Below are 23,503 nucleotides of genomic sequence, written 5' to 3' on the forward strand. Positions count from 1 at the left end.
AATCAGGAATAAGGGATTTGAAGACTGAGAAAATGATAACAGCTACTATGCCAATAAAGTAGTACAATGCAAGTACAATAAAGTACTTGATGTATTTTATTTTATTTAACCCTCAAAACAATCTTGTAAGAATTAGTTCCTAATTTTTCATGTGAGGAGACTAAAGTTTAGAGAGATCAAATAACCTGCTTAATGTCAGTAGCTGGTAGGGGACAAAGGATCTGAACCCAGGCCTGCTTAATGCCAAAGCCCATGTTTTTTTTGTTAAAATCAGTACACATTTATTTAAAGGAGCACGATTTACTAATTCACTTTATGGGTGCCCTTCAGTGGTGAGTGGTTCATCCTGATCGTTAAATATTCAGGAATTTTGTGAGTTGGTTATTAAACCCAGCCACTATTAAAAACTAAATCATATAAACCTAAATAAATTATATTAAAACAAAGGTAACAAATATTAAAACTTTGTAACTTCTTAATTACGTCACTACCTTTTATTATCTATGCTCTCATGCTGTTCAAACCTATTGTATCTGGATGGTGGAAGTATTATATAATGGTACACAATCTTTTCCCAACTCTGTGTTCAGTGCTGTCACGTTGGCAACTTGAAATCAGCCAAGTAGGAGTACTTACACCATGGAAATTGCTGAGCCCTGCAAATCAGGACATTTTTCTTTCACGGAGGCCAGTTGTTAAACATTTACACCTCACCTCTGCTCTTCCACTGCAGGTGTAATTCAGGCAGAGGGAGCAGAATATGTTGCTAATGCTTCTCTAGACCCTTTTCTGATCACGTTTATATAAAATTGCAAATACTATTTTCAAAGCATCTTCTGGTTTGTATTCTTTGATCCACCTTTTCTCTCTGCTAGTTTGTAAAATGAGTTAAAAGGAACATAAATGGTATTTAAACCCCATACAACAGCCAGTCAACTATTGTGTTTTTCCATGTCTGGGGATCCAGTAAACAGATGAAGAGAACCCTTCCGCCTTCAGTGCTACTGCAAATTTCAGCCACTTCTTCAATGTCAAGAAAGAATAGAAAGGCAGGACATCTTAAGTCTGTTCATTCTGTTCCTCCAGCATAAGGGGAAAATGTCTGGCAAAGACTAAGTTTCATGTTGAAAAACAGAATTGGTGATAACCTGCAAACCTCACATAGCTGTTTTGGCCTGGCCTTCTGGTGAGACACACACAAAACCTGGAATAATTAGAAAAATTGGCTTATAAATATACAGATCTCCCTTGACTTAGGATGGGGTTACGCCCAATAAACCCATCATAAATTGAAAAATATCCTAAGTTGAAAATGCATTTAATACACATAGGCTACCAAACATCATAGCTTAGCCTAGCCTACCTCAAACGTGCTCAGAACACTTACATTAGCCTACTGGGCAGAAATCATTTAATGCAAAGTCTATTTTATAATAAACAGTTGAGTATCTCCCATAATTTATTGCAAACTGTACTGAAAGTGAAAAACAGAATGGGTGTCGGGTACAGAATGGATGTAAGTGTATTGGTTGTTTACCCTTTTGATGGCATGGCTGACTGGGAGCTGCCCTCAGTATCAGGAGAGAGAATCATACTACAGATCGCTAACCTGACAAAGATCAAAATTCAAAGTATAGTTTCTACTGAATGTATATCACTTTGGCACCATCGTGAAGTCAAACCATTGTACATAAGGGACAGTCTGTATTGTAAACGGTAATTGCTTCTCAAAGATGGCGGTGGTGTTTTGTCCCATTCCTCGAAAGGAGTCGCGTTTTTTATTAAGTCAGAATTCATTTGACTACACTTTCATTTCAGGAATAAATGTTTCTCACAGTTCTTTTTGGGTTTGTGAAGGGAGGATAGCGAGAGGAATACGCAAAAAGGTAAAGGAGGTTACACGATTAGGCAGTAGATATTACGAAGAACGATTACACTTTGCTTTGATTATAGCTTGGGTGACAAAGGACACTGATTGTGTGGTGCCAACAGTAAACGTGAGACGTTCTGGATGCATTCACTCACTCACTAAACAACACATTTTGGGTATTTAAGACACTCTGCTTAGTGCTGGAGATAAAATGGAGAGAATGAGAGCCCAAGGAAGGGCACATTTAAGGGGAAAGATTCGCCTTCTGTTGGGGGTCTGCCCAACTCAAGCTGGTTATGAGAAGTTCCAAGGGAGACAAGGAAGCTGGGTGTGAGGGTCTGGATTTCAAGCAGGGAGCTCGGGGAGGAGGTGACCATTTGGGAGTCAGCCTTCAGAACTGAAGCCTTGGAGGAGATGAACTCACCTGAAGAGGGAAGAGGTGAGGCAGGAAGGACAGGAAAAAAGAGGGAAGGGGATAAAAGGGAAAGTGTGAGCAGAGAAAGTTTAGGGTTGAGGCTTAAAAACCTTGGTTGGTGGAAGATCAAGCAACTAAGCTGACTAACACCGAACATCCAAAGACACAGGTTTCCCAGGAGAGACTTGTCATGAAAACTAAGGGGAGCCACTTTCTACCAAGGATTGAGGCTTCAATCACGTTGAATATTCCCAAGAAGTCAACGTGATTACTGGTGTAAAAAGCCCACTGGATCATCAGTGTGGAGGTCAAGGGCAAATTTAGGAAGAGATTTTCGTGCGGGGATGAGGTGGAAATCAGTGTGGAGGAAGTTAAAGAACACGTGGGAAGAAAGAAAATGGGAAAGCACTTGAAGACCATTCTTTAGAAGAGTTGTGCCCTGTCGGGAGGAGCCAGGGCAGGAACCAGAGGGGAAATGGAGTCTGTTTGCTTTAACATTAGAAAGATAGAGGCAACAGTGATACACTGAAGATTAAGGATAGAAAAATGATGAATAGTAGTGAAGGAAGTGGTATCAAAGCACAAGAGGCAGGTTTATTTCAGATGGAAGGACCACCCCTTCCTGCCGTGTCCCTGGCGGGAATGATGCAGATGCAGGGCACGTGGCTGTCTGGGGTGGGAAGCGAGCAAATTACTGACTGATGACATTTCCTTTCCTGGTGAATGACGAGGCAAGGAGTTCTGCCAAGACTCTAGGGAGAGGTGGGTGAGGGTTGTATAGGCTTGTGGGAAAAGGATGAGAAGAAGTGGAAGGTCTGAGGAGGGTGGAGAAGGTCTCAAATCTCTATTACAGAAAATAGGTAGTGAGTTGACCAGGTTAGCACAGCAATACCGAGGGTGCTGCTGAGCTGGGTGATCCTGAACTTAGAGTAACACTTCTACCTTCTAGGTGTGGAAACTGGAGGGACTTAAGCTCTGGCTTTAGCTCATCATATAGCTCCAGGAGCCTCACTTCAGATTCTAATTGATGTGAATGGCATCCTGGAATTGTAGTGCACAGTCCACAGCCCTGCATCAGTTTTCTCATCTATAAATTTGGTTAATAATAGTACTTAACTTCATAGGTTTGTGGTAAGGATTATTTGTAAAATGCCTGAACAGTGCCAGGAACGAGCAAGTGCTCGCTAAAAATGACCTCTTGCTAACCTCCTGCCATGTTATGGCTCAGGTACATTAAAGTCTTCGTATGAGGCAGTGAACTTTCACGAATGCATAACTCTTACTTTTAAAAATGTCAGTGCCAAATACCGAAGATGCGGTCCTAATCTGATATCATGTTTCTGGAAAGCAAATTTGCAATAAGTGTGCAAAGCCTTAAAATACTTAAAATTCCTGATGTAGTAAATTCCATTTGTTGCCATTTAAGAAGATAACCAGACATTCAAAGATTTGTTCACAAACTTTCTCACCACATTTATAAAAGGAAAATATTAGAAACAACTGAAGTGCCCAATTTATTCGTAGGATGGAATGTTATATAGCCATTAACCTTGGTGGCTAAAGAGTTTTTAATGCCATGGGAAATGCAAATAAAATAATGTCAAGTATAAAAAGCAGACTATGAAATTTTCATTAGAGTATGATCTCAGCCATGTAATAAAAACTCTGCATAAAAAAGGGATTAAAGGAATGAATTATGCCAAAATATTAATGGTGGTTGCCTCTGGGTGTGGGGGGATTATAAGCAGGACTGGCTTCATGGTTGTGTGACCTGTGCAGCTGTCCAGGATCCCTCATGTAGAAGAATTATGGACTTAGTTTTGATGCTCTGCTGTCATTATCTTGAAATTGTTAATGATTTTTGAACAAGGGGCCCCATATTTTCATTTTCCAGTGGAACCTACAAATTACGTAGCTGGCTCTAATTATAAGTACTTATTTTATTCTTAATACCTTATGTATTTGCCATTTTTAAACAGTAGACATATAAACCTTATAAAATCTGAAAAGGACTTATTTTATAGAAATGTAAGGAGGCCCCAACTGATTAGCTAATTGCCCTTTTCTGCACTCAGTAGCCCTTTTGCTTTTCCTGGCAGTGCTGTATATCAAAGCTTTCCAGAAATGCGAGCTATGACGCCATGTCATTTGAAAAGAAAAGGAATGGCAAACTTCTCTAAAAAGTTATCTCAAAATAAATAAAGAAAAAAAGTCATCTTAAGTGTTTGTTTTCATCTTACCCATGTATTAGCTTTCTCTTAATTGGTTTTCATCCCATTGCTACATGAAAAATCTTCCTAAATTCACTCTTAATCTCCATATTATTTAATCCAATGGGCATTTTCCCCCAATAGTCATGTTCACTGATGTCTCAGTAGCATTCAAAGGAACTGAACACTCAGTCCTTTTAGCAAACTGTTTTCCCCTTACCTTTCAGGACAAGCTTCCCCTCCGGCTGCCCTCCTACCTTTTTGGCTTATGATGGCAGCCACTTCTACTCACATTCTTTTTGGGTGATGAAGCTGATCCATTCAGAGGCCGTGCTGCCCAAATCATTGTGGGCTACCACCCTCAGCTTGTAGGTGGTGTAGGGCTGTAGACCCTCGAGGCTGGCTCTCGGCCCTGGCCCAGTGTACTTTGTCTCGGTTTGGCTGGGAGTACATGGGGTGGCTGAATCCGGAGGGCAAGCCATGTAGAGTTGGAGCTCGTAGCTGGAATGAGAATGGACACATAAAGAGAAAACTGGCAAAGGAATTAGTCTAACTCTCTTTTAAACCTGTTGATATTTTGTTTTCACTGAACTGCCAGCTCTTTCAAATTCCCATTTGTGGGAGACTGCTCTCAGAAACACTTTATTTAATGCTGTTGGAAATGGGCAGCAGATGGAACCAGAGAAATGATAAGAGAAGTCACATGTATACACATGCTGCTGTCCACCCAGCAGCCAGGAATCCTTGTTGGTAGAGATAAGATATTTCTCTCTTTTTAGAAGAGAGTGATAAAACTGTTCTTCTCTGTTGAAAATAAAGAATATCTTTTTTTCCTCCAGATTATCTTGAGTGAAATAACTTCTGTGGTCTTTCAAACAGTGGCTCATTATGACATTTTAAATTAGATCAAGGAAATTCTGATTTAGTCACAGAAGTTTGCTATGTTCTAGCTGAGCCCTGTAGAATGAAAAATTCCAGGGAACCATGAGGAACAGCACATCCTTTCAATGAATGGGAACACATTGCCTTGTCCTTTTTTTCTTTTTTTTTTTGGATGCACTGTGCGGCATGAGGGACCAGGGATCGATCCCGTGCCCCCTGCAGTGGAAGTGCTGAGTCTTAGCCACTGGACTGCCAGGGAAGTCTTTGCCTTGTCTTTCTTATTTAAAGAAAATTTTGTTGTTCACCTTTCTATCCTTAGCTGATTTATGACTGAAACACTTGGTGGGGAATGTGACCACTCAAATCAATTGATTTGTCTATTTTGCTACAGGTGTCTGTTCAATCAGCAAGTCTTCCTTGGGGAGGGCTGAGTAGCTGCATGTCTGTGTTCATGTCTTATTTCGGTTTCTTTGTCCTTTTGGCTCTCCCATGCTACCTCTGAATGATGCCGTTGGGGAACAGCGGGGGACTCCACTGGAAGGAGGCTGTCCTCGAGGCCAGTGTCTGGATCTGGGGAGAGGACAGTCCTGATGGCGGAGCAGAAGGAGTTCTCAGCTCTGCTGTTGGCCCTTGGCTGCAACAATTGAAGCAAGTGCAGGCCTCCACCCCAATGGAGTAGGTCGTGAAGGGCTTCAGGCCATGAAGCATCTGCTGGGTGGCCAGGCCTTCAGCCAGCTGTAGGAGGAGAGAGAAGACTAGATGAGGCCCAGTGGCAAGTCACAGACAGTTGGTTCACTTTTATCGTGTACCATGCATTCTATGAATAGAGTGCCGTGCTAGTTACTCTGGGAGATGCACCCTGGCATCTATCACAATATTTACCCTTAGAAATGACCAATCCAGCTGGAGAGGCATGGCTTAAACATGCAAAAACATGCAATGAGATAACAGTTTGATAGAAGTTTGAGGCAACAGGATAAAAATCACAGGGAACAATGTTGTCTATTACCATAAAGAGATATTAGAAAATGGCTCAAAAATCACAAAATACTGACCGAGTTCTGTGACCCTCAGAATGATGCCTTTTTGAAAAACAAAACCTATATTTGAATTATATTTCTAAGTCAATATTCACTAAGGTCCATATTCTGCCATTGTTACTTCATGTAATTTTGGGGTCAAAACTCCCCTCAAATCCCCTCAAATCTTAGAGTTGAGTATTTAAGAGCTTGAAATATATATTATATATTTGTATATTTACATATATTTAAGAGTTTGAAAGTCCATGTCTTCATCTAAGGGTATTGATCTGTATGAAATATAGTTTTTTCCTCAATTATCTTTGTTGCATTATAAACTTTTTGGTTTATCTGGAGCAAATATTTTTACCTTATTGTGCTTTTATTAAGTGCTCTTTGGAATAGAAGAGTTCAGAAACTAGAAACTCATTTTCACATTGACATAAGCAACATTTAATTAAGAAGAGCTACCTGTTGTTTAAAAAAATGCATACAAGGCACTCCAAATAGAAATTATTTTAGTTTATTAATATTATCATTTTATAAGCATGGATAATCAAGGGTTGATTGTATTTACATCATCTATATTTATTGAATCGGAAGCCTTGTAGAAAATATGCTAATATTTCTTTAACATTCCACACAAGACTTCCTTGCATGTGAGTTATCTTTTGAAATTGTGTTTCACTACCTGCTACGCTGGCCTCAGAGGATTTCTCCACACTTGCCAAAATTGTTCCCTCAATTGGTCTAAATAATTTATCATGTCATACCAGAATCTGTGCAATTTCTCTATGAGGTTTGTGTGAACAAAGTATTCTAATCTATACTTATTTATGAGAAATGTGAGAGTGACACCAGCTGTCCTGCACAGAAAAGAGAATTCATCCCCTGGCAGGTAGTCTCTTCATTTAAATAATGCAGGAACTGGTCTAGTTGATTATTTAGTGTCCCTTTCAGTGAACGGCTTGGCTAAAACACAGTGTGAATGATGATTTCCCTCCACAGACCATCTTGTCTCCTTAATGTGCCCCAAATGTGTTAATACACAAACAGTGGAGTAGGGCTGAGCTGAGCTGTTCTATTGTTTCTGCCAAAGACCTAGAACTTTCTAGAAGTCACCAAAACAAAGTCTGAGATTTCAGTGTGCTATTAGAGATTTGCTTGTGCCAAAATGGGGATTCCGAGGATATCCTTTGCTCTACTTTTTCCTTTTTCATATTAAGATTTACACCACCAACAGAGACCCTTTGTTGGCCCCTTACTATAAGCCACTACTACGTTGAGTGCTTGACATGTGTTTTCTAATTAAATTAATTCAACTCATTTGGTTATCTCTAAAGTCTTAGGTTCTTTAAAAGATCTGTGGGGTCTTTAATACCACACTTAGCCGTCCTCTCCCAGAGCATTTACATATATTCTGTACGTTTCCTTACACTATTTCTTTGCAGAGGGATCTTTGTGCCACTAAGGTCACCACAGGGCAATTGAGAACAGATGGATAAGAAAGAAGTATCAAGGGGAAGAAAAAGCAAGGACACCATGGTTTATGATTTGTTTTAAATAAACCAATCAGAATGCTGCTGCTCACCACCATCTGGGCCCCGCTGGTATCGTTGGAGAACAATCTGTAGAGACTGACAATCCCGTTGGGCTTCCGGGGGGCGCTGATGTTGACCACTGCTTGGGTGGCAGAGACCGCATGGAACTCGGGGGCCCTGAGACCTTCGGGGGGGGCGGGCCCAGTTCTACACCGCGTCCAGCTACTGGAGGCTTTTCCTGCTGAATTCACGGCCCAGACCTCCAAAAAGAAATCAGTAAGACCAGTCAAAAGCCAAATAACCTCAGGCTGCAGAGAAGTTGGCAACTCAGAGCAACTGAAAACAACAGAATGAGATAAACTTGGATCTTGCAACTTTGTAATTGCAAAGGAGGGCAGGTCCTTCCTGTTTTTAGCCTTTGACCCTGTGAACACAGAGGGGGTCCTATTAGAGTCCCGATTTCTGAACACAAGCTGGCTGATGGCTGATTTAAGCCTAATGAAAAACTGCTCATCTCTGTGCGGAGTGTGGAGTGATTTTGTCAGCTTCTGCAAAGTGGATGGATCTGCAGACTCCATAAAACTCAGCAATTCTTAAACCCCGTCCCCACCCAATCTGCATGAAAATTGAATTTTCCTTTCATCAAGGAGGGAATAAACATATGGAAGGAGGTGTAATCTTATTTATCAAGCACCATTTGTATAATTAAACACGAATATCCTAAAAGGTTGCCTTAGGTCATCATTTGCATGAGTAAGTGATTTGTAGAATGTCAGGTACAATAGACAGAGTAGATGGATGTGTGAGTGGATAGGGTTAAATTAGGCCCAATAAGAGCCAACTACACAGTGATCAATCAGGATGATAGATCTAAACGGCAATACAAGCAGACTGTCTGCATGTTTTGGACTCTTCCTTAGTAAGCTTTCATGTTGTGCAAGTCTGACCTCAGGAAATTTTTCCCTCATTTGGTGTCTCTGTGTATTTATATATGTAAACACACACACACAAATACTACAATATATACAATATATACGCTATGTATAATAATTTCAATATATACCATTATATGATATCTACATGTTTTATATAATTATATAGGTATATATATATATAAATTTGTTCTGAGCTTTTAAAGACAAGTCTGGAAAACTTGTTTGATTCTCTAGTACACACGTTCTAGGTGTGCGGTGTTAAAAGAACATGCGCAATGTTCAAAATACGAGATATTTAGAAAACACTGTAGCAGAATACTTTGCACTGAGAGTTTAGTTTCATTTTTATTTTGCTTCCACATCAATAATAATTTTAAGAGAATACATAAATATTGGAGAGATTTTCAGTACTTAGGCTAACTTCTATCAATGTTTCTGTACTTTTTTTTTTTTTGCAGATTTCTTTGTAAAAGTAAAATTTCTGATGTTGTATTGCTCTTGGATTGCTGTCAAATGCAAATCTTCAGCCTCTTGCTGATAGGATTGACAGAAACCCCGTTTTTTTCCCCGGTTTCATTGAGAAATAGTTGACATACATGCCACATTTTAAAAAGAGGTAACTAACCTACTTACAAAGCAGAACCTGTTCTTTTCAGAGCTCTGATCCATTTCTCTCAGTCTGCATAATAACCACTAACATTTGTATAAGTTCTATACTTTACAAAGCACTTTAACAAACGTTCGCTGACTTGGTCCTCACAACACAACCTTGTAAGGTGGCTGGAGAATGTATTAGTAGCCCCTTTTACAGATGAGGAAATCAAGGCTCTGAAATGTGACTCTCCTGTTCAAGGTGACAGAAGTCACTAGAGCTGAAACTAGAATTCTACTCGCCAATAAATTTTATTGCTCTTCCCAGTAAACTGTGCTTCTGATTCTGTATGTCATCCATACACATAAATAAGATACTCAGGATCATGAATATTAAATGGCTTTTCTATAGACAATTACCTACCTGCAATTCTGGATTAGGTAAAGTCTCTTAGCTTGCAAGGGTAAATAGACATGCCCAGGTTGTCTCAAACGATAGAAGTTTGTTTTGATAGGCCCAGGAAACTGTCTTAGCTATGGGAAAGCTAGGCTCCACGGAAACCAGAGTACAGGGCAGAACACAACTGTAGCTGCTCTTAGCATCCGCTCTGGAATGGCCATGGTCAGTCTTACAACAGGGAGGGTAGCTATAGGAGGTAACTGATGAGGAGGTCAGATTTTAGGGCTGATGAGAACGAGTCGTGGACTCCCCAGTCTGCTCCAGACTAACCTCTGTTACTGCAAATGTCTTGCGGTGGGGTAAGGGGAGTATTTTCGATTACACGACAAGTAACAAAGATTGAAAGGAGAATATTCTTGAGAAAGGGATGCAAAATAAGGTGCACATATTGATATCAAATTCTTTGCCAAGAGAAGGGCTTTGGTTGGTGATTTAAGGGTATACAGAGTTTTAGTGGGGGCCACAAAGGATAGAGAAGAACACAAGGAGGAAAGAGCAACTGGGCTTGACAAAATAAAAATTCAGCAAGTTGCCAATTAATTACTGAGCATCCAATCTATTAAGGCTTTTTAATGCTGTTGTTGGAAGATAGGACTAGACCTCATGCCTTTCTGCATTACATGGGCAAACGGGGGTGGAGGAGTCCTAGTTCCAAAATGTAATTTAATCCATGGTATTTTACAATACTTGCATCTCAATAGTGTGGTATTTTGCTATGGATCTTTAGAAATATTCTCTTCTAAAACCCAGGCAATACAGAATTCCCCATCAGTAAGTGGAAATGTATGTAGGATCTAGTGTCTTTTGTCTTTGACAGGAGACCTTCATAATACAGTGCTTTTTTCCTAGTCTTTCTTTTTAGTATTCAATCAATTTGAGATCAAAATAGCATTCATATAAATCAACATGCTTATGCAAAGCAGGAGCAGCCTATTTACATGAGCTCCTCTGAAAATGAGAGCAATGAAGAGAAAGCTGTGCTAATGAAGTATTATGGATTTCACAAATCTTGCACCAACAAGGCATTGTCTCTTATACCAAACCACCAGAAGAAAAGTCAAAAAGAAACTGTCAGTGATATTCTTTCTTTCTCTCTCTGTCTCTCTCTCTCGAGGTAAAAAGTCCTTTATCCAAAAATCGCTGTAGATTTTTGTCTATGCCCAGCTAAACAAGAGATAAAGGAACTAGGGCTTTCCTGGTGGCTCAGTGGTTAAGAATCCGCCTGCCAATTCCGGGGACACGGGTTCAAGCCCTGGTCCGGGAAGATCCCACATGCCGCGGAGCAACTAAGCCCGTGCGCCACAACTACTGCGACTACGCTCTAGAGCCCACGAGCCACAACTTCTGAAGCCCGCACACCGAGAGCCTGTGCTCCGCAACAACAGAAGCCATAGCAATGAGAAGCCCGTGCGCCACAACGAAGAGCAGCCCCTGCTTGCCGCAACTAGAGCAAACCGCGCGCAGCAACGAAGACCCAATGCAGCCAAAAAGAATAAATAGAGTAAAACAATAAAATAAAATAAATAAATTTATTTAAAAAAGATAAAGGAACTAAAGTATAGTTCAAGGTTCAGAATAAAAATACTAACAGATTATGCTTATGATTTATTTCTACTGAGAAATAATGGCCCCAAGATTTGGGTCCATCTTTATATGGTAGAGAAAGAAAAAGCAGAGATCTTGAGTGGGAAAATTTGAGTAATATGCCCTGATCTTTTATTTTTAACAAATCAAGAAATTAAATATCTTGAGAACAGACGTAGAGTTGTCTACTTTGTCTATCTCAATCTATCCTATCTATCTATCTATCAATCAATCATCTATCGCCTATCTATCTACTTGTTACCTAACTGATAAGCCAATCCATCTGGTTTGTATCCCAAGATTCCCTCACATGATCATTGAGTATATAAACAGTGTGTGAGCTACTCACAAAAAAGAAGGGACATTTTAAGAGCTGGAAACAGAAGTACAGCTTATGAATTCCATGGCCAAGAGAAAAAAAAGTAAGGATACTTTTATCTTTTGTTTGTTCAGAATATCCTTAAACCCACAGCATTAGTGGAATTGAACATATTTTTTATAATAAAAAAATTAGATGATTAAAATTTCCACTGAAGTAACTTATTATTTGGGTTTAATGAACACTCGCACATGTGTGTGTACACACACACACACACACACACACACACATTATAAGAGTTAGGAACTTCCCAATGCAGAGCTGTTAAAAATGAGAACAAGTTAGGACTGGCCAAGTTGGGGTGTTTTCCTCTCTAACGTTTTGGATGAAACAGCGAAAGGAGTTACAATGTAAGAAGATGTCATAGAAAACACAGGTTAACTATTTGAATAAATTAAAAATAACTAAAATGATCTAACCATAAAGTCTATAACTGACTAGTGAAAGAATAGATCTATTTGTTTTCAATCTAATTTTTGATATCTAACTAGTGACTATTACCACCTTTATGCTGTTTTCCATTAAAAAATAAAATTGTTCTTTTATTTACTCTGCTCCCCTCCCCATCCCCCAGGTCTAATCACTGTATTTTGCTTTATAAAGTTTTAATTACATGAAATGTCAGCATCTGTCACCACGCTGCCCAGATCTCATTGCTGTGGAAACAATGGGCTCAATGTTTGTCCTCTGTTGAAAACTGCCTCTTAGAAATCTTCCTTCAGAGAAGTCTTTGTCAAAATGTGCTCCTTGGCTACAATCATCAAAATCATCTTGCATACTTGTAAGATAATTTATAGTGAAAAGATCTCAGAACCTGCCTTTTTAACAGATTTCCAAGTGATTCTTGTGCCCAGTCTTATTTAAGAAACATAGAGAGCTCTTCTCTATAGAACCAGGTACACAAATCTAGGCACCATACATTTTTTCAATTTCTGTCCATGTGTTGTCTATTTAGAGTTGTACTTTGCATTACTTTTGTCATTACCTTCAGCCATTCAAATAAGCACATAGCATGTATCTGATTGCATATGTTACAATTGCAATGATCACCACTGAGTTTATTACAGTGGCCACAGCTCCAAGCAGAACCAGAGTTCACTAGCTTTGGAGAACAACAATTTGCTGCCTAGTTTTCCCTCCAGGTGCAAATTTCTTGAAACACTGAACTTTCTGGAACTTGTTGGGTCTATTTTTTCCTTACAGCCCAGATGAATATTATTAACTATTCTAAAATGCTCCTAATTCCTCTCATCCAACATTTCTCCTTCTAATTTTATTCCAGAAGGAAAGCAAGAATTTGTGAAAGGAAGCATTTGTAATAAACTTTGTGAAAGAGAAAGAGAAGGACCCACGACTCTGCTGAGGATGGGAGAAGGGGAGATGCTTCAGAAATTCTCCTAGAGTGGTGGCCCATTGGGTGATTATGTCACTGACCTAGTTATGCTTTAGCACAATTTCCACACTTAACTGTAAAGTAGTTTTCATTTCAATGCACTGTCTCACTCAATGGCTCATAGCTTTCTAAAATAACATTACCCAGGACTGATATTTTCCAAGTGTAGTCTCACTGCAAAGAGAAACTCTTAATGTACATTTCCAGGGTTTCTTGATGTGTTTTTCCTTTATCATGGAATAAAAAAGTCCTTAATGGTAAAAATACCTTATGATTCTTTTGGCTGAGGAAATGCTACAAGTCTTGATAAGACCAAGAGAACATACCTAGTGATGCTTTCTATACTGTTAGCATCCAGTTGATGTCTACTTGGTCTTGTATTTGCTATCGTATTCCATATAAAAATGGATCACAGGAATAACCAAGTTCAGCTAATGATCTTTCACAAAAACCCTCTAACCTCTTGACTCCTAATGTAAGTGACAGTGGCTATCCTTGTCCTTGAAGCGATTTGAGATTTTGCTCTTTTTTCCAGGCTGTTTGTTATGAGTTGTAGTATAACTGCTACTCTCAGAGGATTAATCCATGGAGGGGTTTTTCAGTTCTCTGCAACTTCTGTGATATTCTAAAACACACTTCCTTGTGGAATAATGATAATTTTTGATGAAACAGAGACATTTCAACAATGTTGTTTCATATCAAGCCGCATTAGGGAGGCAACATCATTATAAAAACTGGAGAATGTGAAGATATTTTTGTGACGATTCACATCAGAAGTAAACAAAAATCCAACATGAACAGCCATGCCAGTAATTAATAAGAAGAGTAAATAGGTTGCATGTTACCAGGCAAACAATTAAATTATTTGTTTCTTAGGGGCGTGTAATGAGATTGTTATCACACTCCCAGAAGAGAGACAAATAGATATTAAAAAGGTCTTTCAGATACCTGTATTGGCTGAGGCCAACAGCGAATTCAATAGATTCGATCAAAATCACCTCTTTTTTCACTGCTCCTGATTTATGACTTGGGCTGTAGTTAGTCATCACTCACTGCAGTTTGCTCTCCAGCACTCATAAATTATGCCTCATAAATAAAAAGGTACAATCAAGGAAATCATATCAATTCATCTACAACCTTGGAGTATATTTTCCCATGGCACTCATGCTAATGTCTTTTTAAAGGGTAGCTTGCCGTGGGTTTTGAATATGTTCGAAGAGCAACGTGCCAAAATGGGCTTTGCCAGGACTGTGGTTAAGAGAGACTCATGGCTAAAAAGAGAAGGCAATAAATCTGAAATGATAACAAGATTTAAAAAAAAATTCATGAACAGTCCTGTAGGCTGCGGTCATAAAGGAATAACTTGCTGAAAAGCTCTGTGTAGCTATCTGTTTAACCATCTACCTATCTGATTTTCTTTCATCATCAAATGGACTTTTTTCAGCATCTCTGTTTGCACGGTGCTTTGCTGGGTCCATTAATAGTTATGCTTTTACAGATATGGTCCTTGCGTTCCGGGATTCTTTAATCTAAAACACTTTGGATCAGGCAAGATGGAACACAATTTTAATTGAATTCTGGGACCCAGGGGACGAAGGGTACAGCACAACATTGTGTTGCTTTCTACTGGTGCTTTTGAAATTCAGAGATGTGAAGTTAGTAAAGAGATTACAAGATATTTTCCTTGCTAGAAATGGGTGTCTTCTGTCACTACTGCTGAGCACACAGCCTTGCCCTTTGTGGGTGCTCAATAAATATTAATGGCTCTCTTCTAAAATATAAGGAGGGGAAAATTGGCTTCAGTAGTAATGGGGAATGCTGAAACTAGCTTTCATGTGATGTTTGTAATGATAATGAAAATTTGGAATTTATCATACTCTTTTTTATTGCTTGTCTTTTCTCTCCCTGAGAGAAAATAGGAACCCAGTCCCATCCAGCTCTCATGGAGGATATGTAAAAGTAGGTCATGGGTTTATTGAGCACTTACACTTTTATAAGGGTATTACATGTCCTAATTTATTTCATCCTCTCAGCAATCTTATGAGGCTGGTATTAGCATCATCACCAGTTTACACACAGGGAAACAGAGGCACAGAGAAGTTTATGCACCTTGGTATGTGGTAGGGCCAGCCTTCTAATACAGGTATGTGATGTAAAAGCCTGAACTCTCTACTTTTTTCTATTGAAGGAGGGTCTGGACACGTCTTGTAAGTGTTTGAGATCCTGCCCTAGAGCTGTCATTGACCCCTGTACAGACTGGCTGTTTCTGCAGAGAACAGCCCCAAAGTGAGGTGGTGACAATGACCGCAAACATCCCAGCATCCATACCTGCTGCCACGTGTCATGCTTTAAACAATATTGCATGTTATACAGAGGCAAATACTACTCAAATACTTTCCCTACTGTTCCAAACATGTGTAAATGCACGTAAGTTCCACTGTGTTAACTGAGATCATAACTATACCCTACTAACGTAACACTGGAAACATATCCTTTCTCCACAATTAGTAGCTAGAGTAAGCTAAGCTCACAATCACCAGTCATGATTAACATCTCAAGAAGGGACAGTATAGTGAACTAAGTAAGGTTATTTCTCATCCACACTCACTGAGCCATTCTATGTGCCAGGCACTATTCTATGAGTTGGGGAGACAACAGTGAACAAGGCTGGAGTTAACACCCTGTTAGGGAGAGCCAGCCAATAAACACAAAACAAAAAGGTGATGATACATGCTAGAAAGGAAACAACTTACAGCATATAACAATGGAGCAGGGAATGGTTGAGTTGTCCAGGAGGTGCTCTCAGGAGGCGATAATCAAGCTGGGATACTAAGGACAAGAAGGAGGCCACCACATGAAGACCTGGGGGAAGAACATTCTAGGCAAAGGGAGGGCAAGTGCACAAGGCCATGAGTCTGGAGTCTCAAAAAAGTTTGGTGCAGCTGGAATTGGAGAGTAAGGGCCAGAGAGTGACAGGATGATGACAGATGTGGACAAAAGTCAGACCATGAAAGACCTCACTGAGTCAGAGAGGAGTTTGCGTTTCATGGGAGGCCAAGGGAGGGTTCCCCATAAAGGAGCGACTATCTGATTTACATTGTAGAGGGGTAACTGGATATTGACTAATTCCTATATATTTATATCTTAAATTTTACTTTTATATGTGAGTGACACTGTCCTGGCCTTTAAATTAACTTATTTAAAGCTCACAGCAATCCTACTGAAACATGCTGGGACCTGGGACCCTTTGCTGCAGTGCTTGCATCTGGACAAACGTCTCCTCGAGCTACAAAATACAAAGAAACTATAAGGGACTAAAAATAACTATGTGCATACAGGTTTGGGGCAAAATTATGGACAAGAAGATACAAGAAGACCAAAAAAAGCCAACTGCCACTTCTGAAGAGCCAGGAGCGAAAGTGGGGGAGTGCACATGCCCCCTGCACTCAACATCACCAAAGGGGTGGACAGATCACCTAAGCCACCCTCTGACCCGACCCACGGACACATCCCTACCCTCACCCCATGTAAGGAACCAGCTCCCCGCTGCCTTGGCGAGCAAGCAAGGAAACCTGTTACTTGTTCTCGCTCCCCTCCTGCTGCAGCAGGGGCCCCGATAAAGCCTTGCCTGCATTTCTTGTCTGGCCTCTGATCAATTTATATGGATTAAGGAGGCTAAGAACCCTGGTCAGTAAAACTACTAAGGTAGGCTTTTTCATTCCCAATTTTACAGGTAAGGAAACTGAGGCTTAGAGAGTAAATTACTGGCTGAGGACACAGAACCAATAAGTCATGCAGCCTAGATGACTTGAGGACACTGTGCTTCAGCAGAATGATGACGGGATTTGGGATCAGAACATCCGGACCCAAGTTCTGACTCTCACACTTTCTGACTGGGCACCTCACTGGGTCATTCAGTTTCCTGATTATATGGAAAAAATAATCTCTACCTCACAGGACTATTCTGAGATTTACATGCAATGAAGTTGTTATAAATTTTGAGGAATGCGGTGGTGGATAAGTTCATTTATAAATATTTTATTAAGATTTTGAAAGCCCCAGAGCTGTACACAAACACAATGTGGAGTAACCGGAGGGGGAATTTAAGAACACAGTCTTTAGAACTTGAATTTCTATGTTCAAATTCAAGTTCTCCTGCTTACCAGCTGCATTCTTGGGTATGTTAACTAACCTCGCAGTGTCTCAGATTTCTAAGGGTAATTGTTCAGAATAATCCTTGTCTCAAATGATTATTATGAGTTAATGTATGTAAAATTTTTAACATAGTCTTTAGCACATAGCAAGCACTAAATACATAATGATGGTTATTATTATATTATTTGTGTGAAAAGTCAGGATATGACCCATTGGAAGAGAAAGTGAGACTAAATAGCAATTCTGTAACTCACTTCTGGGTCCATTTAGCTGTTATGGATCAACAATAGATTTGAAAACCCTCACTGCATTCTGAGGTCAGCCCTCATCTCTCTGTGTCTCTGTCTCTGGGTACTTCTCCACTCTAGAACTCTGAGGGTTAGAATAAATAAAAGCCTGGCTTTTCACAAATATTGCTGCTGCATCAAAATCTGTTGATTGGGTGGCATCCTCCATTTAACATTATTATTAACTAAAATTTCTCAAAAGCACCCCAAAGTATGTAAAAAGAAAATGGTGGAGCAATTCAATGGATTCTTCGAAGTGAAGAATTTTGTTTCCAAGTTCCATTGAAAATATGCCTTTGGGAGAGAACTGTACAGTTTCCTAGACACTTATAGGCATCTTAGTAATGATCAGATCCATCAACAGATAGATAAACCAATTTACAAGAGAAAGCCTCGACCATCTTCTTAAAGATTTTCATCGACGGCATCTGATTTACTTCAATATGTTAACGTTTTTGTCACCATCTGTAGATTTGATTGCTTCATAGAGACCAAGACATTTATTTGGAACTTAATGGAAATACACCATTAGCCCAAGTACTTAAGTGCAATCCTCCTAAAGCCTTCAGAGTTACTTAGTGTTTTATCAATAATCACAGAGTGGCAAGCCAAAGCTTGCCAGGTGATCCTCTAACCCAGAAAGAATTCTACTGGAGAAGGTATTGTCACAACATGGGTGAGAAGCAGCGCCAATCTGGGGTACAGGGGGTGTGCTGGGTATTCTCTGTTTGTCCCCAGACCCATTCTCTGCCCTTCCCTGCTCCTCTCTGTAGCCTGAGAAGCTGGTTCTGCAAACTGCTTTACAGAAGAAGGAGAAAGGTTTTGTTTTCTCCTTCTCTCTCTCTTTGGCATTCTGGTTTGGCAACAGGCTGCGTTCCTTCTCTATGGGCACAGCTTCTAAATGGCAGCCCCACCCCACTGGCTATAGCATTGACTGGGTTCCGGAAACAGCTTCTTCCTCTTGTCCTTTTAGGTCTAGAGGTAATGGCTTCTGGCTCTGGCTAGTCCCAGAATATGTTAATATCCCTTATTGATTCTCTTAATCCTGGCCATACCTCCATAAAGTCTTTTCATTAAATGCTCTTTAAATGTCCTTTTAACATTTAACTGCTTCCTGCTGAGATTCTGACTGCTGGAGGGGAGAACATTTTGAACCCTTCCAAGGTACCAATAACAGTGTGTGGGCTGAGAGATGCATTTGCTCATAAGGATGGAGAGATGTGGAAGAGCATTATTTGTGAGACTGAAGAAATAGAGAAATAGTCCTTCCTCACGTCTCTATGGAATGCTTCTCGTCTTTAATATCAAGGAACCACCCGTGCTCCTCAAGACCATCTGGCCAGAGCGTGGAATGGGAGTGTCCGGGAGAGTTTGGTGTGGGGACTGGGCTGTCCCTGAAGATGAGGAGTTGTCTATTTCTCCCTAGGTCTGTTGTGCCACCATTCAGATCTCTCTGTTCACAGCTTACACTACTATCCATGTGTTTTTACGAATACATTGTTCGTGGGTGTGTTTCTTTGTCTTATCAACTAAGCTTTAAGCCCCTGAGGGGTAGAGTCCCTGGTTTTTAGCCTCTTGCACCAATCCTAGCAACTAGACATACACTCTGAACTTGGTGGCTGCTTAATAACTACAAGTTATTAAATCCTCAACTTAGAGGATAAAGGGAAAGAAGGAAAACATGTCTCACCCTTTCCTAAGTTTCAGGTGACTTTGGAGAACCTTCATTTTTATGGCTACCTCGCTAAGCAGGAACCGTTTGTGAAAAGCCATGAGGGCAGGTTGGAATTCTACATTACCTACATTCACTCGGAGGAAATTTGGTTGCATTGAACGTTTTATGCCCAGCAAACAAGCTTCCAACACAGAGACAGGAGGATCAATCATGGCTTAAGTGAGTTGGGTCAACAGGAAGGTGAGAAGCAACCCATCTTCAGACGAGTAACTTGTCTCAAAGGCAACAGAGAGATAGGGGCTTAGGAGTAGGGCCCTAGGGGGTGCCATGAGGGACAGAAAAAGAACAGACGTGCTCCTGTGTGCCCTCACAGGTAGAGGTGACCTCCTGTTGCAACAAAAGACATGATGACCAAAAAGGACATGATCCCTGGCCCGAGTGCCAGAATTCAGATTTCCATTCACGAAATGTCCCGATGGCCTTCAGTCTAAGCTGTGGTGCTCAGGCTCTAAGGTGTTAGAACGCATGCACGGCTTGAGTCAGCCAATATCAATAAATCATTTAAAACCTTGAACTGTGGGAGTCGTGGGTGGGAGCAGCTTAGATCGCGAAGGAGAAACTAACCAGACAACAGCCTCCACGCCAGTCAGAAATACATTAGGGGGATTCATCCCTGATTAAATGCAAGCCGAAAGCCAAACAGAAAACATGCTCAATGGATTTTCTCTAAATAGGATACCAAAAAACTCTTAGGAAAGGAATGAGTTAAGGGTGACGGTAAGAGAAAACAAGCAATCTGAAGCAAGTTGCCAGTTGCGGCAATATAGAATCAGACTATCAGAGTTTGAGAGAGAATCTTATCCATGGGAACATGGGCAAGTTATTCTTTTCCTGGGAAGCGAGTAGCAAGGACCAGAAAGATTGAACTGTCTCATCAAAGGGGCATCACACCTTCAGAGCCAACTGTGCTCCTGGTTAGAGATATTTACATTCTAACACCCGATGAATGACTGTTAGTGACATAAGAATTTTGTTAACCTGGCACTTTTCCCTCTTGGAATAAAGCACCTCCTTCTTTTATTTAGTGGGAGGCTGAGGGTAGAGTGGGGAGGTGGCCCTACTGTGTAGCAGGCATCCTGCTGGACACACAAAATTTCTTAGTTCTCATAATACACCCTTTTTTTTTTAAAGATTTTTTTGGATGTGGACCATTTTTAAAGCCTTTATTGAATGTGTTACAATATTGCTTCTGTTTTATATTTTGGGTTTTTGGCCACGAGGCATATGGAATCTTAGCTCCCCGACCAGGGATCGAACCTGCACTCCCTGAATTGGAAGGCAAAGTCTTAACCACTGAACAGCCAGCGAAGTCCCCAATATCCCCATCTTTGAATGAGCAAGTGAGGCTATAAGAAATTAAGTATCTTGCCCAAACTGTATGATTTTCATTCAGTTTTTCATCTGGAAAACAGAATGGTTGTGAGCATCAAATGGGAAAGAACATCAGGATTCTAACCATTTCACAGTAGCATGGCTGCTGTGTGCAGTTGCGGGGGCAGCTCTGGTTTCTGGCTGAAAGTGTTTCCCACATACCCATGAAACCCTGACCGAAGGAGGGGGCCCTATGCCCAGGCCTATTCAATCATGGTCGTTTATTCTCTTGCTCACAGGAACGTACATGGTGCTAAGATGTCAGTAAGAGTCCTGCCCTTGGTTGGTTTATGGATATTGGATGTCAGAAGTCCTCTTTCCACTCTGAGGTGGGAGAGTAATAATAATAATACCTGTTATTATTATGCTAGTTGAATAGCTACTATGTATGAGGTACTGTCCTAAGCATATTCACATATCAACACATTTCATCCCAAAGCAAGCCCAAGAGTACAGTGGTGCTCCTATCGACACTTTAAAGACAAGGAAACCAAAGCACAGAGAAGGGCGGAATCACGCAGTGCTAGGGTAGTGATTTTCTCCGACGCCTGGAGAGAGTCTGGTATAGAATGAGGCAGCACTATTTACAATAGCCAGGACATGGAAGCAACCAAAACGTCTATTGACAGACGAATGGATAAAGAAGATGTGGTACATATATACAATGGAATATTACTCAGCCATAGAAAGGAACGAAATTGAGTCATTTGTAGTGATGTGGATGGGCCTAGAGTCTGTCATACAGAGTGAAGTAAGTCAGAAAGATAAAAATAAATATCGTATATTAACGCATATATATGGAATCTAGAAAAATGGTACTGATGAACCTAGTGGCAGAGCAGGAATAGAGACGCAGATGAAGAGAATGGACTTGTGGGCATAGGCGGGGAAGGGGATGATGGGACAAACTGAGAGAGTAGCACTGACATATATACACTATCATGTGTAAAATAGGTAGCTAGTGGGAAGCAGCCGCATAGCACAGGGAGATCAGTTCGGTGCTTTGTGACCACCTAGAGGGGTGGGATAGGGAGGGTGGGAGGGAGGCTCAAGAGGGAGGGGATATATGTATACATATAGCAGATTCACTTTGTTGTACAGCAGAAACAAACACAACACTGTAAAGCAATTATATTCCAATAAAGATGTAAAAAAAAAAAAATGACGCCAAATCAAGGCAACCTGAGGTGAAGGAAGGACTGAATCCAACAGTATCAAATCCTGCATCTCAGGCTCCCAGAGGGATTCTTGAGAGAGAAAAAATTGTTTGCACCTTTTCCTTGGTTTCAAGGAACTTCTTTAGTCCCTTTCCCAGACAGGTGAGCAGAAACAATTCTCTTCCGTTTAAGGGAAAGCTGGCTTTCTATCACGTGGAGTGAAATAGTCCTGACACCTTACTGATGATGTAGATTTTCTTGAGGGCCTAAGTGGGACTCTTATTTAGTAAACTAAAAAAATTAGGTTTATTATTTATTTACATTTATATTTTATAATATACTTCTAATTCATTCAATAAATTTATTAATACATAAATAAATTAGGTTTCAGAAACATCGCTATTGATCCTTCCATATATTCATTTTGGTGGCGGATAATGACATGACTATTAGTGTATGAAGCTGGCCTCATATCCTCACTGGCTTTTTAAAAAAAAATTTTTATCAAAGTACAGTTGATTTCCAATGTTGTGTTCATTTCTGCTGTACTGCCAAGTGACTCAGTTATACATATATGTGTTCTTTTTCATATTGTTTTCCATCATGGTTTACCATACGACATTAAACATAGTTCCCTGTGCTCTACAGTAGGACTTTGTTGTTTATATAGTCACTTGCTTTGATCCAACGTAAAGCTAAAAACTGTTAGAAAATCAAATCGCTTAGGGTCAGAAAATATTCTGTGAGATTTTACAAATCCTAGATGACCAAGGCCAATGAAGAGAAGTCAATGTTTGATGAGAATTTTTAAAAGAATCTAGCCCTGGAGTGAACCATTTCCAGGTGAGCAAAGGGCGAAGGAGGTTAATTTACTCAAGGATCCAGAAATAGGGGGAAAGGACTAAAAGCTGCTGTCTTTTCTGCTACTCCTTTCTAGCCTGTCGTCCACACTGTTGCAGCCTTTCGTGGGGCTGGCACAGAGAACATCTCCACTGTCCCCTCCTGGAGTCGCCACACAGCTGCTTTTGGCAGGAACAGTGAGGACCCACTTGACCGTCTGCCCTCCAACCATTCCTCCATCCTCTCCTGCATAAACCTTCAGACTGAATTGTTCGGGGCCAGCGTTGGTCTGTCCTGGGGAGCTTGCATAGCAGCAGCCCCAAGATCAGACCCACACTCGAGTGAGTCATACATGGGGTTTCCTCCAAGGCTGACTTTCGGGTCTCAGTGGTCCAGTCCCGAGGCCCCAGAAGCCTTTGGAGACTCTGGGTGTGCGTGGGTGCTTATCGAAAACAATCTGTCAAAGTGGGGAAGTTTCAGGAAAATGAATTAAGTCACTGACAGCAGGATTCAATGAAAGGGGGGCCATGGCGGCCTGAGCAAATCCGTGGTGAGTCATTGCCTACAGTGAGAGCATGAATATGAATGCACAATTACTGAGAACTGCTCAGCGGCCTCAGCTCTCTCCCCACAGGTCAAAACTGAAGCTTCTTACAAAAGCAGACTCACACCCAGGTCT

At 40.6% G+C, this 23,503-nt stretch overlaps 1 protein-coding gene across 2 annotated transcripts in view; it reads right to left on the reverse strand.

Annotated features, from left to right (window-relative positions):
• USH2A (usherin) overlaps positions 1 to 23,503 on the reverse strand; it is a gene marked incomplete at both ends in the record, with an annotated part of 794,746 nt that overhangs the window by 25,484 nt on the left and 745,759 nt on the right. For both annotated transcript variants that reach the window (XM_081220997.1, XM_081220996.1), the window contains 3 exons: positions 4,788 to 4,996; positions 5,874 to 6,112; positions 7,988 to 8,197. In XM_081220997.1, the coding sequence (XP_081077123.1) occupies positions 4,788 to 4,996; positions 5,874 to 6,112; positions 7,988 to 8,197 (658 nt within the window). The remainder of the gene's footprint in view (positions 1 to 4,787; positions 4,997 to 5,873; positions 6,113 to 7,987; positions 8,198 to 23,503) is intronic.

This window comes from Mesoplodon bidens (assembly GCF_964165515.1).
Source record: "Mesoplodon bidens genome assembly, chromosome: 2".
Classification (NCBI taxonomy): Eukaryota; Metazoa; Chordata; class Mammalia; order Artiodactyla; family Ziphiidae; genus Mesoplodon; species Mesoplodon bidens.